The sequence below is a fragment of the Nicotiana attenuata genome, chromosome 1, assembly GCF_001879085.1.
Source record: "Nicotiana attenuata strain UT chromosome 1, NIATTr2, whole genome shotgun sequence".
NCBI classification, from domain to species: domain Eukaryota; kingdom Viridiplantae; phylum Streptophyta; class Magnoliopsida; order Solanales; family Solanaceae; genus Nicotiana; species Nicotiana attenuata.
The window spans coordinates 101,021,857-101,044,301 of record NC_031989.1 but is presented as its reverse complement, the minus strand read 5'-3'; the positions used below and the strand labels follow the sequence as shown (position 1 = coordinate 101,044,301).

Here is a 22,445-nt window from a genome sequence, read left to right as displayed (position 1 = left end):
AAAACAAAAATAAAAAGTTGTAGAAGTACGCTACGAGAGACTAAATTGCTAACATGATTAAAACTTGTTTGAACTTACTGGTATCTTATACAGATTCTTTTCTTCCTTTTTGCGTACTTTTTGTTAGGTCTGTATGGATTTTAAAAGATCATAAGTCATTCAAGACAACTTTCTTCCGCGTGATTTTTGACCTACCACCCCGTTTGTACACGATCTCTCACTATGCTTTACACCTACATACCGGTACATCTGAAAGTCGATGTAGGATATGACCAAACCATCTCAAAGTAACAGTTGGAGGATAGAAAATGCATAATCAGTAAGCTTTCAAAATCAAACGAACAATTCAGACACTTGAATAGAGAAGCTCTTTGGTGGACCCCTTTTTATCCATTGGCTGACAAATCGAACAACAAAAGATTTAAAGCTTAATTTGTAGTCACATCCAGAAAGCTTTATTATTTCGATAGTTTTTGGCTGAAAGGGTATTATCTAAATGACCTTTATCATTCTGAATTTCCGATAATGCCTAATCAACAGGAAAGCAAAGATGAATACCCCTATAGTCCATATATTTTATTAAATCACAATACTACAGTACAACAAGAATGTCAGATGAGAATGGGAATCTCTCTCTCTCTCTCTCTCTCTCTCTCTCTCTCTCAGAGAGGAGAGGGCAACCAGTCGAGCATTTCACCAGCAAACATGGGAACGATATCTCCCGATGCATAGGAAAAGGATTCGGGCACCTTCCATGGCGTCTTGCTCAACTTAATCTTTGAGTTGTTCCTCGGAAGCCCATAGAAATCTGGTCCATTGAAGCTAGTAAATGCTTCCAGCTTGTCAAGTGCGTTCGCCTAAAGTGCAAACAACCAAATTTATGTCATTGACATATAGCGGTAGCTACTAATTAAAGAATTCATCAGAAGTAGTTAAAAACATTATATTAACATGGAAAGAATTCAACACACAGCAATATGATAAATTTTATTCTCGTGATGCAAGATAAGTCTTGAGTAAAGAAGTTATTTTTTAGGACAAATGAACAGGGCATGTTTTCATCCATTTCCATCAAATTTCAAACAAAGAGTACAAAAATGACATTCGCAAGAAACACTATAAACATCCATTGCAATTACCTGTTCAAACACCTTAGCATATGCTGATAAGGCTACAGGAGCATTGTAAATACCAGCACACCCGCAAGAACATTCTTTCTTTCGTCTATCATGAGGAGCGCTGTCAGTCCCAAGAAAAAATCTTTTACTTCCACTTGTTACAGCTGACACAAGAGCCTGCCCTGTATAGTTCAAAGTGAAACTGCTTAGATTAGAATATGTACCAAGTGAACAAGAGAAAAGTAGCAAAATATGGGAAAGACCAATGCTATAGATCTTGTAACCACGTGAGTGATGAATCTATATATACGATAAGAATTTTGTTTCAAGCACTTGTTCACTTTTTTATTTCGAAAAGCAATGGATGGAATTAACAAATTAAAGAGAGCCTGGTCATATAGTGAATCGTGACACATATATTAGCATCAGCAAGACTAAAACTTTCATGACTCTTACAAAGAGCCAAAAAAAAAAGGTTAGACGAGGAAACTTTCAGCAAATTATTGTACGTGAAAGGGTCAATAACAGGCAAATACAGCTTCTACCTAACTTTCACATATTCAAGGTAGATGGCGCTAATCCAATTCTTCTTTTTTATGGTGACAGTATATCTTAGATAATCCATAAAGCAAGATCAAAATGCCATATTCTAACACGATAGTAGGCATTTAGACAATATCTTTTTTGAAGTATAAGCAAGGGTTCCACACCATAGCCAGGTGTAGCTAAAGAAGCATACCACATCAGTTGGTATTTATGTCCTTCCTTTTATTCTGGTCAGACACATGTATGTTCGTGCAGGACAAAAAGAGATCTAGAGAACCTCTAGTTTAAAAGAATCCCTAATTTTCCTTAAAAGACAATTACTCATTACTGGAAAAATATTAACCAGGAGTGGAGCCGAATGGCCACAGAGGATTCGTGTAGTGTAGCCGACCCAAACTATTTGGACATGAGGCGAAGTCAAGTGATATAAGTTGCACTCTAGATCTTTTCAAGCTTTTAACTAAGAAGGCGTGTCTGTTGAGCTACATCTTTACATCCAACAATGCGCTCAAGTAAAAAATGGCAGAGAAACAAGCTCAAAAATAACCTTGGGAGGAAATTCTAATGCTAGTTATATTCTCATACAAGTACCTTGCCTTCAAAAAAAGCTATATTCTCATACATTACCTTACCTTCTCAAAACCTATATTCTCATAAATTATGGTTGGACGGAGTGAAAAAGGACTCACTGGAAGGAAAGTAAAGGATGAGGAAAAAATTAACCTTGCTTGAGGAAAACGTGTAGGATATGCAACTCCTCAACTTTTCAAAAAAAACCGTCTAAACTTGGGGAATTGGAAATCAACATCTTCCACTTCAGTTGGAGTCGAACCAAACAAGTGGAGGTTAATGGTAAGTCCTTTATGCAGGAGAAGAAAATGAACAAGTTCTCATCCCCTTCGTTGAACCAAACAAGGTCTACATGACATTGTAGTCACTAAGGTGGTTAAAAAGAATCCTAGCTGGTTTTTCAAAATTTAAAAGAAATGTTACTTCATGATTGTTCTTCAAACCGGAAGACAAGCACCAAATATACAAGAAAAATCTGAGCATCAATACGAAAAGATAAAGGATATTACTGTGGATCTCTCTTTTGAGAACTGGAAGGCAGTAATTATGCGGTTGCAAGCCCCCTTGGAAGAGAGAATTCCTGTTTAAAACAAGATGCTGTGGGGTGACAGTCGCTGCAACATTTCCTTTAAAAGAACGATAGCAAGGCTAAATTAGCATTTGAAAAAGGAGGGTCAATAAAGTTCTTTCAACTGACAAGAAGAGAGAAGTTCAAAGAGGTGGACAAGTAGAAAAGATCACCTTCAGTGCAAGATTCAACAAACTTTACAGCATCCATGGTGGTAACATGCTCCATCACGACCTTCAATCGTGGAAATTTCTGAACCAAAGGGCTTAGAACCGTTTCAATGAATACTTTTTCTCGATCAAAAATGTCAACCTCAGGATTTGTAACCTCTCCATGAACCTGCAGTCAACTGTAATACATAAAAATCCTATGAAATGAAGTTATTTCAAGGAAAATGACAAAAACCACAAGCTTTGGCAGGATATTTGGGAGAAGAAAAAGACATGATTAAGGTTGAGTTACTACAGTTAAATGCTGAATTTATTTTATAGAGATCCAAAAGATAAAATGAAACTAGAAAAGCGACTAGCATAGGAAAGAAATAATAAGAGAAGGTTCAAGGAACAGACAACAGCATTTCTGTTTGAAATAAAAAACAATAATAATCCTGAAAACGCGGCGCACTAGAATATGTTGATAGTAATAGACTTGATGAGATCAATTCTAGCAGTCTCCAGTATCCATAAGCAAAGCAGAAAAAAATTGGAAAAAATAAGTGCTGCTCTGTTATGAAATGTTAGTAGTCCCAGCTAAATGGATGACAATAACAGCTATCATTGTAAAAGTCAATGATGAACAAGTATTACCATAAGAATTATGCTGATAATTAATCTGTAATAATGTCTTAAATAGGGTGAAAAGTAATCAACACTTTAAGATAGTTTGACCACAAAGACTAGTTCAGAAACTTCTTATAGAAGCAATCAATGATGGGTTACTTCCTTTTAAGTTTTAACTGACCGATGATCTGTTCGAAAAGAAGTTTTAACTGACCAAAGCAAAGACAAAACCATGGCACTGTGAAAAGTTTACTTCACATGGCCACATTTGTCCAAGTCAGCGAGTTTACTGCGTAGTTGTGCAGTAAAGGGCGAGAACATGATTGGTGCACTGTTATCTTGTATGCAGCTCCATTCATTACTTCGACATATTCTTTCACTGAGTGCAATTTTCTTCTCTTAAAATATATATTATCTTTTTGTTCCAATTGTGTTTAATAATGTGAACATATCACAAATGAGGGTCCTTCTGTTCTTGAGAGTACCATAGTTTTTGTCTTTTTTTTTCGTCAAAAGGCAAAGTGCTCTTATTGAGAGGTTACTGAATCTTCTTTGCGTTTTCCCCAACATAACCTCTCAAGAAGAAGACTAGCCTTCAAAAGATGCATCAGCCAACCGCTAAAACCTAGAGCTAGCACGGACATAAAGAGACAGGTTTTAATGTGCAGCTTTCTACAATGTAAATAGCAATATTTTATGGCGGTAAGGTTAGCATGTACATTAGAGCTTATGCAACGTTCTAGTGGAACAAGAATCACTTAGCACCAAGTTTAGCATCAAGTTACCAGCAGAGGCATATTATGCTCAACCATTTCCTGTAGAACTGGTAAACACTTCCCGAAGAGATCAGTCACTCCATCTTGTGAATTTGTCGTGGCACCAGCAGGATATAGCTTCACCCCAAATACGACCTGGCTCTCTCCTGTTTTACTCTCATCTTATTAGAAAAAGTGGACAAAATACTAGATAAAACAGCAAAAAGAAAAAGACAAAACAAAGGATAATACATAAATGCTTTCTTGGAAAGAAAAATATGAACATGGACCATTCACTATGGAAAGAACACTGCACCCAGCTGACTGTACACAATCAGTTTAACTTAAATGCTACAAAATTTAACATGTTTAAATTCCCACGGAAGTAAGTGGAGCCGGACTTTGTAAAGGACAAGAGCCTCGCTACATTGACTTCCAGGGGCGAAGCCGGAGACCAAGTTACGGTTTCGGCCGAACCAAATAACTTTGGTCTAAACTTCGCCTTTATTTAATATGTACAACTTATTAGTTTAGAACCCAGTAACTTAAAAAACATATAATACTGAACCCATAAACTTCAAATTTTAGCTTCGCCTCTACTGACTTCAGAAATTCAAGGATTATGATCTAACACGGAAGTAGACATAACAAGAAGACCAAAAAAAAAAACAAAGGATGGCAGGTAGCCAAGAATCTAGCCTTGAACTTTAAAGTCTTAAGAACAAATTATGAATTACACTTCCCTGAACATCTAGAAAGCCAAACCACCCAAGTAGGACGTTAGAAGCAAAGCAACAAGGAGAAATTGGTTTCGGACTAAATTTGAAAAGAATTTTAAGGTCTTATGTTCAAATTTGGAACTACATTTCCCTGACCACCTAGTACCATTTATATTACCACCTGAAAAGCTAAACAAAACCACCGAAGTAAGATGCTAGAAGCAAGACTGCAGAGAAAAATAGTTTTTTATTAACCATAGATATACATTGTCACAATAGCAAAACTAAAACGTCAGCTTTTGAATGAATTAATGAAGAACTACAATGTCTCTTATTTCAGCACTACTTAAAGTTTCACTAAATAGGCTTTCTAGTGGTGCCTTTTCTGTCATGATCTTAGTGACACTTATATACGACTATTATCATTCACTGAAACTTTTTTTTTCCTAAGATACGTGCCTGCACTATGATAGAAGAATGTCATATATGCACTAGTTGAGCTTTATGCAGTTATAGCATAGAAGAATAACATCTAATGTTTACCCTACCTTATCACCCCCAAAAAAAAAGAATAACATCTAACTTATGTGATTTTAAATAAAAGAAATTTCCATATAAAAAATATATTGGACTTACTTGCTAGTTTGATTTCAAGAGGACTGGTTGTATCTGTCAAATAAAGTGTCATAAGAGGATTGAAATCACTATTGGCAGGCAAAGATTTCATTATCGCTTCCCGGTATGCTACAGCAGCAGCGGTGGTCGTGATAGGAGGCTTCAAATTTGGCATAACTATTGCCCTCCCAAAGTGATGTGCACTATATCAAAGAATGCAGCATGAACAAGTCAAAATCAAGATAGGAAACCGAATTAAACAAAGTGGTAGAAGAAGGAAAGAAGGAACTGAACATAAACTATAAATTATCATAATCGGCTACTCAATATTGATTAGAGTCCCACACCATCAGCTTAAGAATTTAACTAAAAACCTGTGCGAGACAACTGTCTTAAGAACGTCACCATCACGAAGATGAAGATGCCAATCATCAGGTCGTGTGATTGAGAGCTCCATTTTTGCACTATAGGCTTTTGACGAGCTTTTCCGTCCAAAGCTAATAACTGGTATATGTGAAATCTGGATAACAATAATTTGATTTGATTAAAGAGGTGTGATTTTTTAAGCCAAATATAGAATATCTTAATAGAGTAACCCGAAAGCGAGAAAACCAAAGATATTATTTTCCATAAACTCAAAGATATAGAGCTGATTGGTTCGTAAACTCTATTGCACTACTCTGAGCCAAAGGAAGGTTATGTATCTTGTATCTAGCACATGTGGTACATCAGAGCAAGGGAAGCATTTGAAGTAGGGACCAAAATTGTTTTCCATAAATACACTCTTGCACTAATGTGTCAAATATCTTGTTAAATTTGAAAAAGTAATCATTAAATGCAACATCTACTTAGAAGTGATAAAGTCCTTCAGAACTACATATAACAGAATAAAGGATGAAATTCGTTATGGTTTAAGCAAAAATTATTGCACACATTACATCCTAAAAGACAGTCAGGAAAAAGGGAGGGTGGGCGGAATAGGAGCGCATGGAGGTATAAGGGAAAATACATCCAAATGCTTGAATTGGCTTGCAGTTATTGGATAATAATATCAAGGGGAAAAGGCCAAATATGCCCCTCTACTATGTAAAAAGGATCGAATATATCCTCCGTTATACTTTTGGTGCAAAAGTACCCCTGCTGTTACACGATTGGTTCAAATATGTCCCTCCTCCGTTAAGCTTGTCCAAGGTGGAACCCGAATCCTACATGGCACTGATATTATAGTGAGATGGACACCAGATGGCGTGCCACCTCACTTTCCCTAACCTATTTTACCCCCTCCCCCATATCTTCTTCCACCAGTACTACCACACTAAAAGAAAACAAAAAAGAGAAAGATAGCTCACGTGTAAGAAGAATAAGTCTGGCCAGTTGACAGGAAGGTCATAGCAAATAGATGATGATTAAAGAGAGTCTCTACTAGGATGATAATGTTGTTAAAATGAATCATATTCTCCGTCTTAACAAAAATGGATTACAACTAATCAAGAAATGAAGGAAAGATCAATTGAGAAAGCTCAACGATGATTGGACAAGGGCCAATCTTAATTCCAACATACACAAAAGAAAGGATCAGAAATAAACTTGTCTATTCGAGTCTTTGGTGGCAATGAACCATAAACAACAGAGCAAAGATGGCTTTCCCCCATTTCAATTCCGTTAACATCAAGAGAAATAGTATAAATCAAGATAAATTAAGTTCAATGGCTATTCAAAATCTGAAATTTGATCAGTGGGATTATGCGATGTTGGACAAGATTTAACTCGTATGGAAGCTACACGAATTGAAGGCTAACTGATTCAACTTGCTCCTATAAGGATATACATTCTACATAACAATTAACTGCATATGTTTACCCAGTTGTGCTGTGATTAAGACTTGGCAAGCCAATTACTCCAGTAACTAAAATTCACTTGATCTCAACTTCTCCTATCAGTTTAAACAAGATATATGATAGCAATTAGCAACAACGGTGGATGGAGAGGAGGTGTAGTAGTGGAGGAAGAAGTGGGGAAGGGGGTAAAATATATTGGGGAAAGTGACAGGGGCACGCCATATGGTGTCCATCTCACTATAATGTTAGTGACATGTAGGATTTGGGTTCCGCATTGGACAATTTTAACGGAGGAGGGGCATATTTGAACCAATTATGAATCGGCAAGGGTATTTTTGCACCCAAAGTATAACGAAGTAGTTAATGGTAAGTGGAGAAGATATTGCCTTTGTTAACTATTCCAACAGATACAATTCAAAAACGGAAAAGGGCCTAAACTACCCTTATCGTTTGCTAAATGGTTTAAAAATACCCTCCGTCCATCTATCCGTCCAAAAAAGCACACGACGTTAATTCTATTATTAAAATTACCCCCACGTTTAACGGAAGAACCTGTGGGCCTTCAATCTAATGACATGGCAATTTTTTACTGGACCACGTGGCAGTTTCGGGCCAAAATAACTTATTTCGACCCACTTACCTGATTCGACCCTAAGTTTGTTACATGGGTCATAAAACTACATTAACCCTACCGATTTTCAGTCTTCTTCTCCCAATTAGGATCTTGGTCATCTGAAAAGCTCATATGTGCTTCTGCCCCAAAATTTCCTTTTCCTTCAAAGCTTGATTTTGTGTGTAAACATTGTGCCTTTATTAAATTACTTTACAGCTAAATTAAATCACTCACCGGAAAATTCAAAACACTAGCCGGAAAAGCAATAATTTCGTTAAAGTTATCGGAGAAATTAAAATGGCACCATCGACGAATAGTTTAATTCTATCACTGAAGGTTGTGCTAATATCAATTGGGGCAGTTTCCTTAGCAATGGTATTAAAAGCGTCACTTCCATGGGTTTTTAACGAATTCCCAACCATTTGGAGTGTCGTTATAGCTTGGCTTAAACCTCTGTTTCTCTTTATTTTTATCAATGGTATAATCATCGCCATCGCTGCCACTTCTTGTTCCTCGAACCATAAGGAGCCCAACTAATCGAGCGATTGATTTCAACTGTCAATTACTGCTAGAACACCTCCACAGTAAGATTTGATAGCGATTACGCAATCGGAGCTTCACTCGGTCAAAAGTGAAGTAAAGGAAGTATTTGAGGCAGCCGCACCTGTGCAGGTGAACAAACTTTTTACCCAGGTGTTTGAGGTTAAGCTTGTGGTGGTGAATGGCTCTAGAGCTGTAAATGTGAATCCAGTAGATGAAGATGCGAAAGATGAGCCTGTTGACAGTGATGCGATTATGATTTCAAAATCTGTTGTGGCTCCGTTGTAGGAAGCCGAAACTGAAATTTACTAGTGTAAATTTGGTCCATTTCTGTTCTGTAATTTGTCCAAAGATGGGGTATGATTGGAGAAGAAGAAAGGGGGAGACAGATTAGTGGGAATGGGTGTGATAGATTCCTCCCATTTTTGTAAATGGGTCGGATAAGGTAAATGGGTTGAAATAATATCCATTTTTTGTTCTAGTCAAAGATTGCCATGTGGCCCAGTTAAAAATCGCCACGTCATTAAATGAAAGACCCACCAATTCCGCCGTCAGTCGCGGGGGTATTTTTGTTAATAGAATTAACGTCGTGTGTTTTTTTGGACGGATAGATGGACGGAGGGTATTTATAAACTATTTAACAAACGATAGGGATAGTTTGGGTCCTTTTCCGATTCAAAAATAACCATTTTCTATTTTATGCAAAAATTTATCAACTTCAAGAGATAAAGGATACTTAAACCAGAGAGTCGGAGGTTTTTCACATAGAGAACTGTTGTAAATGAAAATTCCACCAAACTTTTGACAAAGTACGAACAGAAAGAACAGTGGACCGCACTTCATCTTTCTACTTCAAGGAAGCAATAGTTGCTTTGACAGAGGGAAAACAAATATGATCTTCCCTCTTGAATTGGTAGACACATTGTATTCATCACAACTTTTACAGGCAAGACTCATTATAGGATTGTCTTCGAACAATTTGTTCAGCAGCACCTTGATTTACTTTTTCCACTAGTTAGTCAAAGTTGTGGTCTGTTCATTTACAAACCCTTTCCCTCTTCAGATGCATCTTTTGAAGTGGGACCACTTTTCTGAAATGCAACTCGGGTCTTATCCATATGAGAAAAGGTAAATTACTGCTCCACATTGAGGCATGCCAAAAAACTTGGTTAGGTGGTCCTCAGCATTTAATAGCTTAACATGTAAAAAGATGGTAGCTTCTTATATATCCTGATAGTTCACACTTATAATCTGGCTTCTTTATTTAAAGATGAAACAACATAAAAGGTGCTACTTTTACAGGATTCTAGAGCCAAGTTAAAAAGGCAAGTACTAATGAGGAGACTTCATATGAAGTATCAAGAAGAATCACCATCAAAGAAGAAATCTGAGCTTCTAAACATAAAAAAAAATGAAGCAAGAGCATATGAAGTTACGAACTCCTTTCTAAGAGTGTTATGACATACATTGCAGGGGGAGAATAAGGTCCTCATCATCACTCTAGAATCTGGGACAACTGCTCCCTTAGAAGCCAGCATTTTGACTGTTACACTACGGGAAGAAAAGAACAGAGAAAATTTAGGGGCAAAGGATATCCATACTATAATTATAGAAGTTAGTTTTCTATGCAAGGAATTTTAAACATTGCTTATGTGAGCACATGTAATGACTAATCTTTCCAAGTGATACATTTAGGTTATTTTTAACAACACATTCAAATGTGCGCCTATGGCAGGTTCAGTTTTACAGCTTATATGACGTGTGAGAATCCTGATTCAGTTTGGCATTGTGACATGCGAAGATGAACTTTTAGAAGGCAATTTGACAAACACATGGCAGGCAAACTGAAAGCGAAGCTGCCAAAAAAAAACGAGTGATCTAGCAAACAACTGTTGATTCCTTAGACTTATTAAGCCCAGAAGCAATATAAGCAAAAAGCAGAGTGGGGACGAGCAAGAAATACCGTTCGAGTCAATGCACCCAGGTTATGTTGCGCGGACTCTCCAAAATGTAGCCGCACCCGTGTCGGATCCTTAAAAAATGCACTACTTTTGGAGGATCCGACACGTATCTGGCCACATTTTCGGAGAGTCCGAGCAACATTTTCCTTCTTCCCCAACGTCTTTCTTTCACTTGGCACTTACAATTTTCGCTCACACTTAACAAAGCTTTGAACACATGCATACACGAGTGTATTCGTTTTAACGAAACGTTTGGGGGCGAAGCACGTGGGATTTCTGTGTCTTTCCTCCTAGTTGCGTATTATTTTTTTAATATATTTATTTTATTAAGAACTTCATTTTCGCTTTTCTTTTTCTTCTTCGTGAGAATAACTATGGTATACGAACAAAAAAATTTATATTTTAAAAGGCAACTTTTATTTTATTTATTTACTGGTGTTGTTTATTTATTTATTTATTTATTCTATCCGAGGGATTTCCCCTTTCATCATTGCGTAGATTTCTTTTTCATTCGTCATATTTATTTATTATGTGAATTGCAGATTCGATCCTCGAAATTTATAGTGAAATTATATTTGGTCATCATTGTCACACCTTCTTTTTCCCGAGGGAATAGGGGAGTTTTTCCAATTAAAATGACATTAATCGAAATGGGATTATTTATTTATTTCAGAGTCGCTACTTGGAATATTTATTACGGTGTCCCAAGTCACCGATTTAATTTAAAATCCCAAATCGAGAAAATTTGACTCTGTTTTAAAGTCTACGAAACCAGAAGACCGAGTAAGAAATTCTGTTAACCCGGGAGAAGGTGTTAGGCATTCCCGGGTTCCGTGGTTTTAGCACGGTTGCTTTTAATCATATCTGGATTAATCAAGTGTTTAATTACGTATTTTAGAACCTATGTGCATTTTTACCTTTTACCGCTTTTTAATAAGGCGTTTATGGATTTATCTTGGAAACGGACTACATGTGTGTAAATCCGTTTTATTTGGCGCGCTAAAATCATGTCACGCGTACATGTACACAATTAACCACGCTTTATTAATTTAAGATTGTTTGGCCAAAATTGCGCGAACGCATACCTCGATTTAATTTTAGAAATCGTAACTATGTCACGCGAACGTGTACACAATCACGATAATAAGTTAAGCCACGCCTAAAAGCATTAGGATCATGAGTTATTAGATTAATTTCCTAACTTTTGAGATTATATGTCAAAGTCGCGCGAACGCGTAACTTGATTTATCTGGGAATCGTAATTATGTTACGGGAACGTATAGATAATCACGATAATTTGATTAATTAAGAGCGTGCCTAAGTATTCTAATGTATATTCAAAGTTGTTCTTTCTAAAGTTTGAGATTCCTTGTAAGGCCATGGATTATGGAGTAGTTGTAGAAAAGTGTAGTAAATTAATTATGGAAGGTGGGATGGCAGAACTCTTTGGCCCATATCCTATATCCTCAACACCCAAAGCTCACTTTGTATATGATCACAAATCATTTGTTTAAACAAATTGGTGTCTTCCTTCCTCGTCACTATTTTTTAACTTTGACAAGAAGACATCAACGAAACTTGATTAATAACTATTAATTCAACTAAACCAGACAAACAAACTATAGCAGTAAAAGATCCTCCGAGACAAGATTAACATGATTAGAGTAATTAAAGAAACAATAGAACTTAGTAGCTTTAGGAAATTGGCCTGCCAAATACTAATTCAACATCTCTTAAATTAAAACCCAAAGAGGACACAACCAAACAATGGAGAAAATATCATGCCCTCTCACCATAAACTTATTCAAAAATAACAGTGAAAAAGAATGAACCAAAGCTTTCACTAACATCAAACAAGTTATTACCCCCAACAATATATTTTCTTATGATCACAACACTAACAAAAATATTCACAAAAAAAAAAAAACAGAGTTGATAAGATGTTAAAACATTTTACAAGAATAGAGCCACAAAGAACTAGTTCGACCAACACACCAGACTCATTGTCCATAAACTTTTTGGCCTCTATCACTTTATATATATGCCATGAATTAACAGAGAAGAGTTTTAAAATAAACTCGATAACTAAACGGCTAAATCTACAACACTGATTATGAGTATGACATGAGCAATTAACTTGAAACAAAGCTAATAACCGCAGATCAACAGAGACAGCATTCTGGATAACTTTTTATGGCTAAAATGCTAGATTTATAAAATCACAAACAATTGCAATACAAACAACCAGAATCTTATTCATAAGCTCAAAGAGAAAACAAGTGAATATCCACATACCTATGAGCAGAAAACAACTGAAAAGCAGATGAAGCAACCGAAAAAAGGTGCCAAATAACTTCTACATGAAAGTGATGAAGCCCGGAAAACTCGAATGGCTAAATTCAACAATGAAACAGCAACACTGGAGCTCAGTTATCCCTCCAAAATCCCAGCGGTAACAGTAGAAAATTCACGGCGAAATCAACCTTCAATAGGTTTGAAATCCAGAAAAAGGTCCCCGAAATCTCATTCTTGGATCTCGTTTTTTAGCTTTGAATTTCGGAATTTCTCTTCTAATCCGTGGAATTGTGTGAAAGGATTTCCGCTTGAATGTGAATATTCGTGAGTCTATGAGTGTGGGTGAGTGAGATGAGATGAAGAAGAAAAGAGGTCCGGCGGCTAGGTTTAGGTCATTGGAGGGGGAATAAGGGCGGACGTTCGGTTTTGTTCTTGTTTAGAGAAGGCTGCTGGTTGGAGCTTCAAAAATCAGAGGGAGCGGCGTTAGGTTGTTCATGGGGAGGATTTGATTTTTTAGTCTCTGCGTGTGTTTTTTCTTTTTTGTGTTCTTCTCTGTTCTTTTTCGAAGCGGGGAATTCCAAAATATATAGATATGTGTATTGTATAATTGATCAGAAGAAAGTGAGGAAGTGGGGATTGAAAGGTGAGTGTGTGGGAGTGTGAGGTGAGAGATTGGGATTGTTATCTAATTAAAAAATTCAGAATTTTTGAATTCATTTTTTTTAAAACCTTACTAGGAAAAAATCCTATGGTAAAAAAATCCTAGCGAAGGAAAAAGAGTACACGTATCTGTAATACGCTTTATTTGTTGCCTCGTTAAAAACCTTGCCAGGAAAACCCGGTGGGATAAAACCTTAGCTAAGGGAAAAAGAGTGCAACACATATTTGCCTCCCCTGATGAAAATATCACGACGAATTCCAAGCTTGTCTAACAACTTCTCTAATATTGAGATCGGCAATGCCTTGGTGAATTATTCCGTCAAATTATCACTTGGACGAATTTCTTGAACATCTATTTCATCATTCTGTTGAAGATCGTGTCTGACAAAGAACTTTGAGGAAATATATGATTTATTCAGTCTCCTTCAATATTCTTCTTTCAATTGAGATAAGCAAACATCAACTTCTTCATTATTATTGGAATCTTCTCTTCAAAGAAAAGTCACACATCTTGTGAAATGATAATACGACAATTCCTCACATACAAATAGATTGTTCGAATAACGGACTTCAATCAATGCCTGCATTTTCATAAACAACAAAACCTTGACAATATTTGTTAGAATAAACAAATCTATATCAAGGATTCTTTTTGCAATATAATACTAATCATATTTCAATATCTCCATATAGCCTTTATACTTTCAGCTGTTGGGACTATTCGTCCAACTTCATATTTTTCAGATAAAGTCAATTTTTATTGCATATTTTTCATTTGGCCAATCATTTATCTGTCCAAATTTCATGACAGATTTGAGCTCAAGATCTTCGTCAATATTAATAATATTAAGCGCTACATTATATTAACAACATCGTCGACGATCATTTTATATCGGTTCCATCATCGCACAATAAAGACATAACTTATCGAGATCTCATTATTTTCAAGTACCTGAGCCTCTCCCATAAGGTCTTATAGAGTGTTATGTCATGGTGCTCTTATAAAGCATTTGCCTCCTTATTATGACCATCTTGAACATTTGCTCCCTCCTTCTTCAAGGAGTTTTATCTTTGGAACCGATTTGTCTATTACGCTTCATGCGTGCCATAAACTCTATCCATCATTGACGTTATTCTATTTTGAGCATTAGCAGCTGGAATATGACATTTAGCTTTTGGTCAGCAAATGCTCCTGGCAATATTTTGAAAATGGATTATCACTTGGACTTCAAGTTCACATAAGTTCACATTTTCTTGTACGAGGATCTAGATGTATTCATAATAATTAATTCCACGTATCACTGTTTCAGCTGCCCATTTTCTCCCCCTAATGTCGGGATCACCAACACATTTTTCAACCTTCTTTGGGAACCCACCTTTGTGCATTGTGGCAGCACAATTAAATCATATAGCACATCCATATTTCTAGATGGGAATATTTGGTTCCTGACCGTGAACCAATTGTGATGGGGAGAATTTATCATAACTTGTTGGCTAGATGCGTACAAGTGTTGTTGTATATTAAATAATACACCTCATACCAAATTTTTATTTGGGAGTTTTGTTCTCATAACCAATGGTTTAGCTATAATTGGAGGCATACAATTTCTGCTAAACCAACTTGGATTTAAACCAGTATTATCAAGATAAATTATCGTATATATTCTGAAACTGTGCTCTAATAATTTGAGCAAACAACCTTGCAAAACCAAAGTGCAACTTGATAACAAACGCACATGTGACCATACAATAGATGCATCTATTAAAATCATATAATAGTAAACGATCCACATGGCAGGTAACTGGGCCCATATATATATCACCTTCTATTCGTTCCAGAAATCAAGGGATTCAGTCCCGACCTTAACTGGTATATCATGAGAATAAGCAACACAAGAGAATTCTTGAAGAATCTTCTATTTTTTCAATATATGCCAATGTGAATTCTCAATTAATCTTCGCATCAATTAACCGAGATGGCCAACCGGTCATGCCAACTGATATTTATTTCAGTAAACATTTAATTTACTATGGCATGTGATTTCATATCATGCTTATACATTTGTAGTAAATAGAAGAAAATTCGGGTAACCTTCATATTTACCCGATATGTTATAGTAATATGGAGCTAATCGATCTTCCTTTCATTTATAGTCTCAATATGCCAACCACTTTGGTTAATACATTTGAAACTTAAAAAGTTTCTTTTGAGACTTACTACAATATCAATGTCATGAACAATTTTATTCATCCGGGTAGTAACAAATTAGCTCTTCCGGAGCTCTTAACTGATTTTTGTACTACAAGATCTTTTGTCACACCATCCATACGGTGAATGTCTCCTTCACGGAGAAAATCATATCATAATAATTGTCATGGTCAAAATCATCATAAGCAAAATAATTTCTTGCTTTACTTTTGCCTTTAATAACTTTTTATAAGGCATGTCAAATTATTTTTTGGCGTACCACATGTACGCGACCAATGACATATTCATGTAATCACATAGTAATGTTCATGATCTTTCTTTCTCTCAAACCTCCCGTAGAGGTGAGTTGTAGTATTTATTCAACCATGCATAAATACATTCTTGTGGATAATTTGTATCATATATATATTTTTGCACTCACTTTAGGAATGAGTCTGCATTTACAATGCTTATTATAAGTCGCATTCTTTCAAAAAAATGGACTATAATCATCTGCTACAGATTCAAAAATAGTGGCTAATACCTAACAATAGCCACAAAAATAAAAATTTCATAGCTATTTATAAAATCCTAAAAATCCATAGCTACGAAAATTAAATTGGCAAAGCTAATTCCTTATTTTTGCTATGATCACTAACTATCGTGTCAATAATTACCTAAATAGCTACAAATTTATTGATACGATAGATTTTTATAGCTAATCATAAGCTTTTTGCAACACGTTCAAACTTCTGTAGCAACAGTAATCTTTTAGCCACAATAAATTATTCAAACCAAAAAATTGTAGCTAAATAAATATTTTTTTTCTTCAAGTTATAAAATATTGTGGAAATAATTAGCTTAACAACCACAATTAGTTATCACGGTGAAATGATATAGCCACATATTTATTGCTATAATAAAATTTCATAGCTAAACATATGTTTTTGCCACGAGTTGAAGTTTACTCTAGCAGTAGTAACCATTTTGCCCCAGTAAACCATTTTTACTTCAAATTATAAATTAAAAAAACATGGCAATAGTTGGCTTAATAGCAACAATTTATTGCTATGATAATATTTCGTAACTAGCCATATATTTTGTCCACGAGTTGAAATTTATTGCAGCAAAAGTAACATTTTAGTCATAATAAATTATTTAAAGTAAAATATTATAACTAAATAAATACTTTTGCTTCAAGTAATAAATATGTGGCAATGGTTGGCTTAATAGTTGCACTTTATTGCCATGATCAAATGATATAGCCACAAGTATTACTATAAATTTTTTGTAGCTAATCATATGTTTTTGCCACGATTGAAGTTTACTGTACCGCAAGTAACCTTGTTGCCATAATAAATTTATTTGAAATCAAATGTTGTATCTAAATAAATATGATGAGAAACGTATATTTTTAGTCGCTCACAAAAATAATAATCGATAAAATATATCTCTTTTGTATATATGTGTATCATATACATGTAATATACATATTTTATATACTTGGCTAGAGAATGCAATTAGTTTTGACCGGTCAATTTTGTATTTGTCCTAATTTAATTTTCTTCAAGTTTTAAAAATTATGGCAATTGTTAGCTAAATAGATATAATTGTTTTCATGAGAAATGATATATCCACAATTTTATTGCTATGATAAAATTTCGTAGCTAACCACTAATTTCTTTCCACAAGTTAAAACAAACTATAACAATAGTAAATTTTTAGCCACATTAAATTATTGAAATAACATTTTCTAGTTAAATGAATATTTTTGCTTCATGCTATATAAAAAATGTGGAAATAGTTTGTTACATTTTTATATAATTTTCATATATTGAATTACATTAAGTATTATGAATCTAATATGGTTGATATCTAAGTCCATAGCTACAACAACAACAACCCAGTAAAATCTCACAAGTAGGGTCTGGGGAGGGTAGAGTGTACGCAGACTTTACNATTTTATTAGATAAATATAACTTGTAAGTTCCAATTATAACTAAAAATAATGAAACTATTTACATATAATGTGTGAATAAACAATTATATAGAATTTAAATAACTATAATCTTGTAGTCCCAAGATAAGTTATCCCAGGATAAAGCAGTAAAATTGACAATTCTAGAATTAATACAATATACCAAACAATCAATAAGAAATAATACTAGGATAACTAATCCCCGCACAACTGATCTCATCATAACTTATCTTCAAACCAAACGATCCCTTTATAGATGTATAAATATTGTAACTAATTCTAAAAATATATATTCTATTTATACTTTAAATAAATCTTTTATTGCAATTTAAATTTTTTCTACGATCTAAATTTATATAAACAATATCTTAGTTCCCATTTTGTTTATTTGTTGTTTTGCTAGCAAAATTTTATTATTACTACATAAGTTTTGTTTATAGTTTATTACATAATATTGTGCAGGTACTCGAGCACAAATATATGAAAAGTTAAAAGGCAAAGTTACAAATAAAAAAGAAACGACAAACAGAAGAAAAAGATTCCCTTAAACACCTAAAGTTAAGCCTCTCAATTCCCATAAAGACCTAAAATATTAGACTCCTAGAAATTTCCCCCCAAAAGCTATCGGCACCATCTCTTCCAAATCCCAATCCTTCACCACTCTAACCAACCATCCTTGAAGGCTTGAACCCTCGTCCCTCGTCCTCCTCATGGAAAACATAACCGTCAAGGTATGGCCAACCTAGTCTTTCTTTTGTTTCTCTTCTTAATTTCGATTGTTGCTATTGCTTTCATAGGATTCTTGATTGGGAATAGTTCTTTTCAGTTTCTTCATTACAGTGTGGCACTAAAATGTCAATTTTATTATGAATGGAGGAGCTTTTTCGTATATTTTAATTTCTATATTTGCATATGTTTAAATTAGTTTGTTGTATGAAATGTGAATTAGTAGCTCATCTTGATTTTTGTAATACTAAGTCCGGACAAGCCTTTTTTCCTATAATTTCTTATATATTGTTTATTCTTCATTACCTCCATTTGTAGACTAGGGATCTTAAATGACTTTTTGGGTTGTGCACAGTTTACAGCTATATGGACACAAAAAAACCATACTAATAAATTTTCTCTATTAGAGTAGGTACTGTTCACAGTTGTAGTGGTTATTATCTATGTGAATATTTGCAGAGAGCAAATGAGTTGGCGAGGCACAATTTTCACCCAAACTTTGATGATCAGTTGAGTGGATATAGGGGTGAGTATCTGCATTCATTTTGATGTGCAAACTTCTAAAATAATACGTCATATGANGCTATCCAATGAATTTGCTGAGATAGTAGGAAAACTTCTCAAACCCATAAAGCTAGAACTCAGTCATTACTCATTAGCACCTTAGGTCATTGTTCTAGAACTCATAACCCATACAGTTAAAATTTTGCCTCCGTCTCTGAGTGCAAAGTTGATTTGGACTTCCCAAAAGTAGAAGTCAGATTTCAGCATCTGACAGTTGAAGCTTATGTGCATCTTGGCAGTCGAGCACTGCCAACCATTTCAAATTTTATTTTCAACATGACCGAGGTATTCCCCATGCCATCAATTATTACGTTAGAGTAGCACTTGATCATTTTAGCATATGACATCTCCCCTCTCTCTGTATTATGTGCAAACATGTCAGGCTTTCTTAAGGCAGCTCAAAATATACTCTAGCAAGAGAATAAAGCTGACAATTTTAGATGACATTAGTGGGATAATTCGACCTTTCAAGTATGAATCAATCATTAACTCCCAAGAAATCAAAAGCTGGTGAGAGTATGTTTATTTAAAACATTATGATGTTCATTTCTAGATTAACACTCTTATTGGGTCCTCCAAGCTCTGGCAAAAGCACATTGTTATTAGCACTTGCTGGATGCCTCAAATCTGACTTGCAGGTACGGTCATATCTGAATTTTCATGATTTGGAGGTAGAGAAAGAACATGTTCTGCTAGATAGTAATCTTTTTTTTTCCTCAATATTCTACTAAAATGTTGATCAATTTGAAGACGTCAGGGAATATTACTTACAATGGACATGGTCTGAAAGAGTTTTTCCTCAAAAGACATCCCCTTATGTCAGTCAACAAGATTGGCATATAACAGAGATGACTGTAAGGGAAACTATGGACTTCTCAGCATATTGTCAGGGTGTTGGATCAAAATATGGTAAAGCTCTATGCAAGTCTTCCAGTTTTCCTACATTACCTAAGATGAACTGTTGAATTTTACAGATATGCTATTGGAACTTTCAAGAAGAGAAAAGATGGCAGGAATAAAACCTGATGAAGATCTTGACCTATTCATAAAGGTCAGTGTGATTTTCTTGAATGGCTTTTCTCTAACTATATATATTATTCTTCTTAATGAATTTATCGCAATTCATACATATGTATTCTCCATGTAGGCATAAGCTTTGGAGGGGAACGAGACTGCACTTGTTGTTGAGTACATTCTAAAGGTATTTTTAAATGCTGGCTTACTTGTAGACGCTATCCAATGAATTTGCTGAGATAATGTTGTGCTTCAAACTAAGAGCTGCTAAATAAGGCTTATGTTTTGAACGGTTTCCAGTCTTTTCGTATATGCTTTAATAATCTTAAGGTTTTAAAGAAGCAGATCTTACCCTACCAAAGAAACTGTTGTTTAGTTCAAACGTGATTAACAAGTCCCAACTAGTTAATGTACTAAACTTATGGTGTTGATGTCATTTTTGTATATACAGGTTAGAGTCTATGACTCATTCATATATAGTTGTAGAAAGAGAAGGTGGCAGTCCTGCAAGATTAGGAGGGTAACATGGCAGTCTTATTTACTGCGCCCTTCTTATTGATATCCATAAGAAGAACACTTTCTTTCACGCATTTGGTACAAATACAATCCACTAATGTCTCTCAACTCGCGATCGGAATCTGGTATTAGAAAAGCATTGGAGCACTTTTGGATTTTCACTTCTCTTCATATTCCGCTGATGGTTACTATCACTATCCAGTCTCACATTAGCTAGTTTTCTTTTAAAGCTGTATATTCGTGTTGTAAAAGAGCTATGTAGGAAATTATTCTTTCTCTTGTAGAAGAATACCGTTACGTTTTGAGTATAACAACATTTTAGTATTTTAATTTATCTTGAATGATATTGTTGAACCTTTAATTATGTATTCTTACTAATGTATATCATTTATTAAAAACAATTGAAAATATTTTGCTAAAATTTATATATTTGAGCTAAAATATGAATTGTTAGTTACAATATATAAATTCTTGTGGCTAAAGCTGATCGTGGCAAACTCTTCAGTTTATTGCTACGAAATTATGGAATTCATACCTAATACAATATAAATATTATTGTGGCAAATACTTTAATGTATTGCTACGGACTTTTGAACTTATAGCTAAACACAAGTACTATTAATACGAGAATAAATTATAAATTTAGCCACAAAAGTTGAACTTTTGTGGCAAATAAATTAAATCTTTTGCTACAGCACAAAATCTTGTGGCTACAATATAAAAATAGCAACAAATTTTATTTGTCGTGGCAAAAGAATAAAAAATAACTTGCTACAAGTATATTTTTTGTGGCAAGAAACTTTTACCATCACAGCTATAACATAAAAAGAATTCGTGGCAATAAGTATTAGTCCTTAGCCACGGATCATGTAAAGTTTGTAGCTAACTTTTAGCTACGCTACATTTTGCTACAAATGCTACGGAAAAAAATATTGTGGCTAAAGTGTTTAGCCACGGAAATTTTCAAATTTAGCTACAATGTATTCCGTAACTATAGATGCCGTATGTTGTAGTGTAATTCCTTCACCTTTGAAGGATTATTTTGAGAAACCTTATTGTTCTCCTTTTTACGATTACCATAATGATGACTATTATTATTTTGGTCTTTGGCAAACCACTTTCATTGAACAACCACTTGTCTTCATTTAGACTTATTATGCACCGCTATCACATTCACTTCAAGAATGGAGCAAATCAAGTGGGACATTTCATGCCTTTTCATGAAAGATACATTATTTTTCTTTTATTATATAATCAATATGGTGCATTAGGGCTCAAACCCAATGCCTTACCCATATAAAGGCATCTTAGACAATAATGAGTTGGGTCTCGAAATCAACTCTTATCATTATGGTGCACCAGGACCCTAACCCGATGTCTTACCCCCATGGTGCGGTGGAACTTAAAACCTACCGTCTTATCCTTAACCTTCGGCATAATAGGCCATAATGCATCACCCTTGAGCCTTTAATCACGGGGAGCCTTAAATAACATTTCCATCAATTGCCAAAAAAATGACTGCCCATGGACATGTATAATACACATGCAAATCAAAAGATTGGCTGCAATAGTATAGAAACTTAAGTCAACATTCATATTACAATCATCTAATGTGAAAAAGAAAAAATGTAAGATCCCACTTGGCAGAAGAAATATCATGGCAAAATAAATAATTTTGAGATTAGTAAAGCTAAAATATGAATGAACTAGAAGGATGTAAACATATCTTGTATTAGCATCCATTCCAGTGGCTTCCATCAATTGTCAGACTTCTATTTTTGTTTTGTTTGATAGCCACTAATTATGGTATAAGGATAGTGCACAATATATGCCTTTACGGAGGTGTACAAAAATGAAAGCATATTTAGTTGGAGATTCGTGC

General features: G+C 34.8%; 1 protein-coding gene and 1 long non-coding RNA gene across 6 annotated transcripts; one reads left to right on the top strand and one right to left on the bottom strand.

The window, feature by feature from the left end:
- Positions 390-13,517, bottom strand: LOC109231225 (dihydroorotase, mitochondrial). 2 transcript variants are annotated; one of them, XM_019396814.1, is made up of 9 exons: positions 12,918-13,517; positions 10,128-10,212; positions 6,045-6,190; positions 5,692-5,873; positions 4,367-4,503; positions 2,976-3,141; positions 2,744-2,860; positions 1,140-1,300; positions 390-857 (listed from the first exon to the last, which is right to left on the bottom strand). In XM_019396814.1, exons 2-9 carry the CDS (start codon positions 10,197-10,199, stop codon positions 663-665), a joined length of 1,176 nt encoding a protein of 391 aa, XP_019252359.1. In that variant the 5' UTR covers positions 10,200-10,212; positions 12,918-13,517; the 3' UTR covers positions 390-662. The 2 variants fall into 2 exon arrangements, with proteins under 2 accessions (XP_019252359.1, XP_019252367.1); XM_019396822.1 differs by lacking the exon at positions 10,128-10,212 and having other exon boundaries at positions 12,918-13,516.
- LOC109231208 lies at positions 19,058-20,933 on the top strand. Of its 4 annotated transcripts, none has more exons than XR_002068770.1 (5): positions 19,058-19,318; positions 19,416-19,942; positions 20,008-20,084; positions 20,181-20,234; positions 20,499-20,933. It is a non-coding gene; the product is annotated as an uncharacterized LOC109231208 (long non-coding RNA). The 4 variants fall into 4 exon arrangements; XR_002068771.1 differs by having other exon boundaries at positions 19,058-19,671; positions 19,791-19,942; XR_002068769.1 differs by having other exon boundaries at positions 19,058-19,671; positions 19,784-19,942.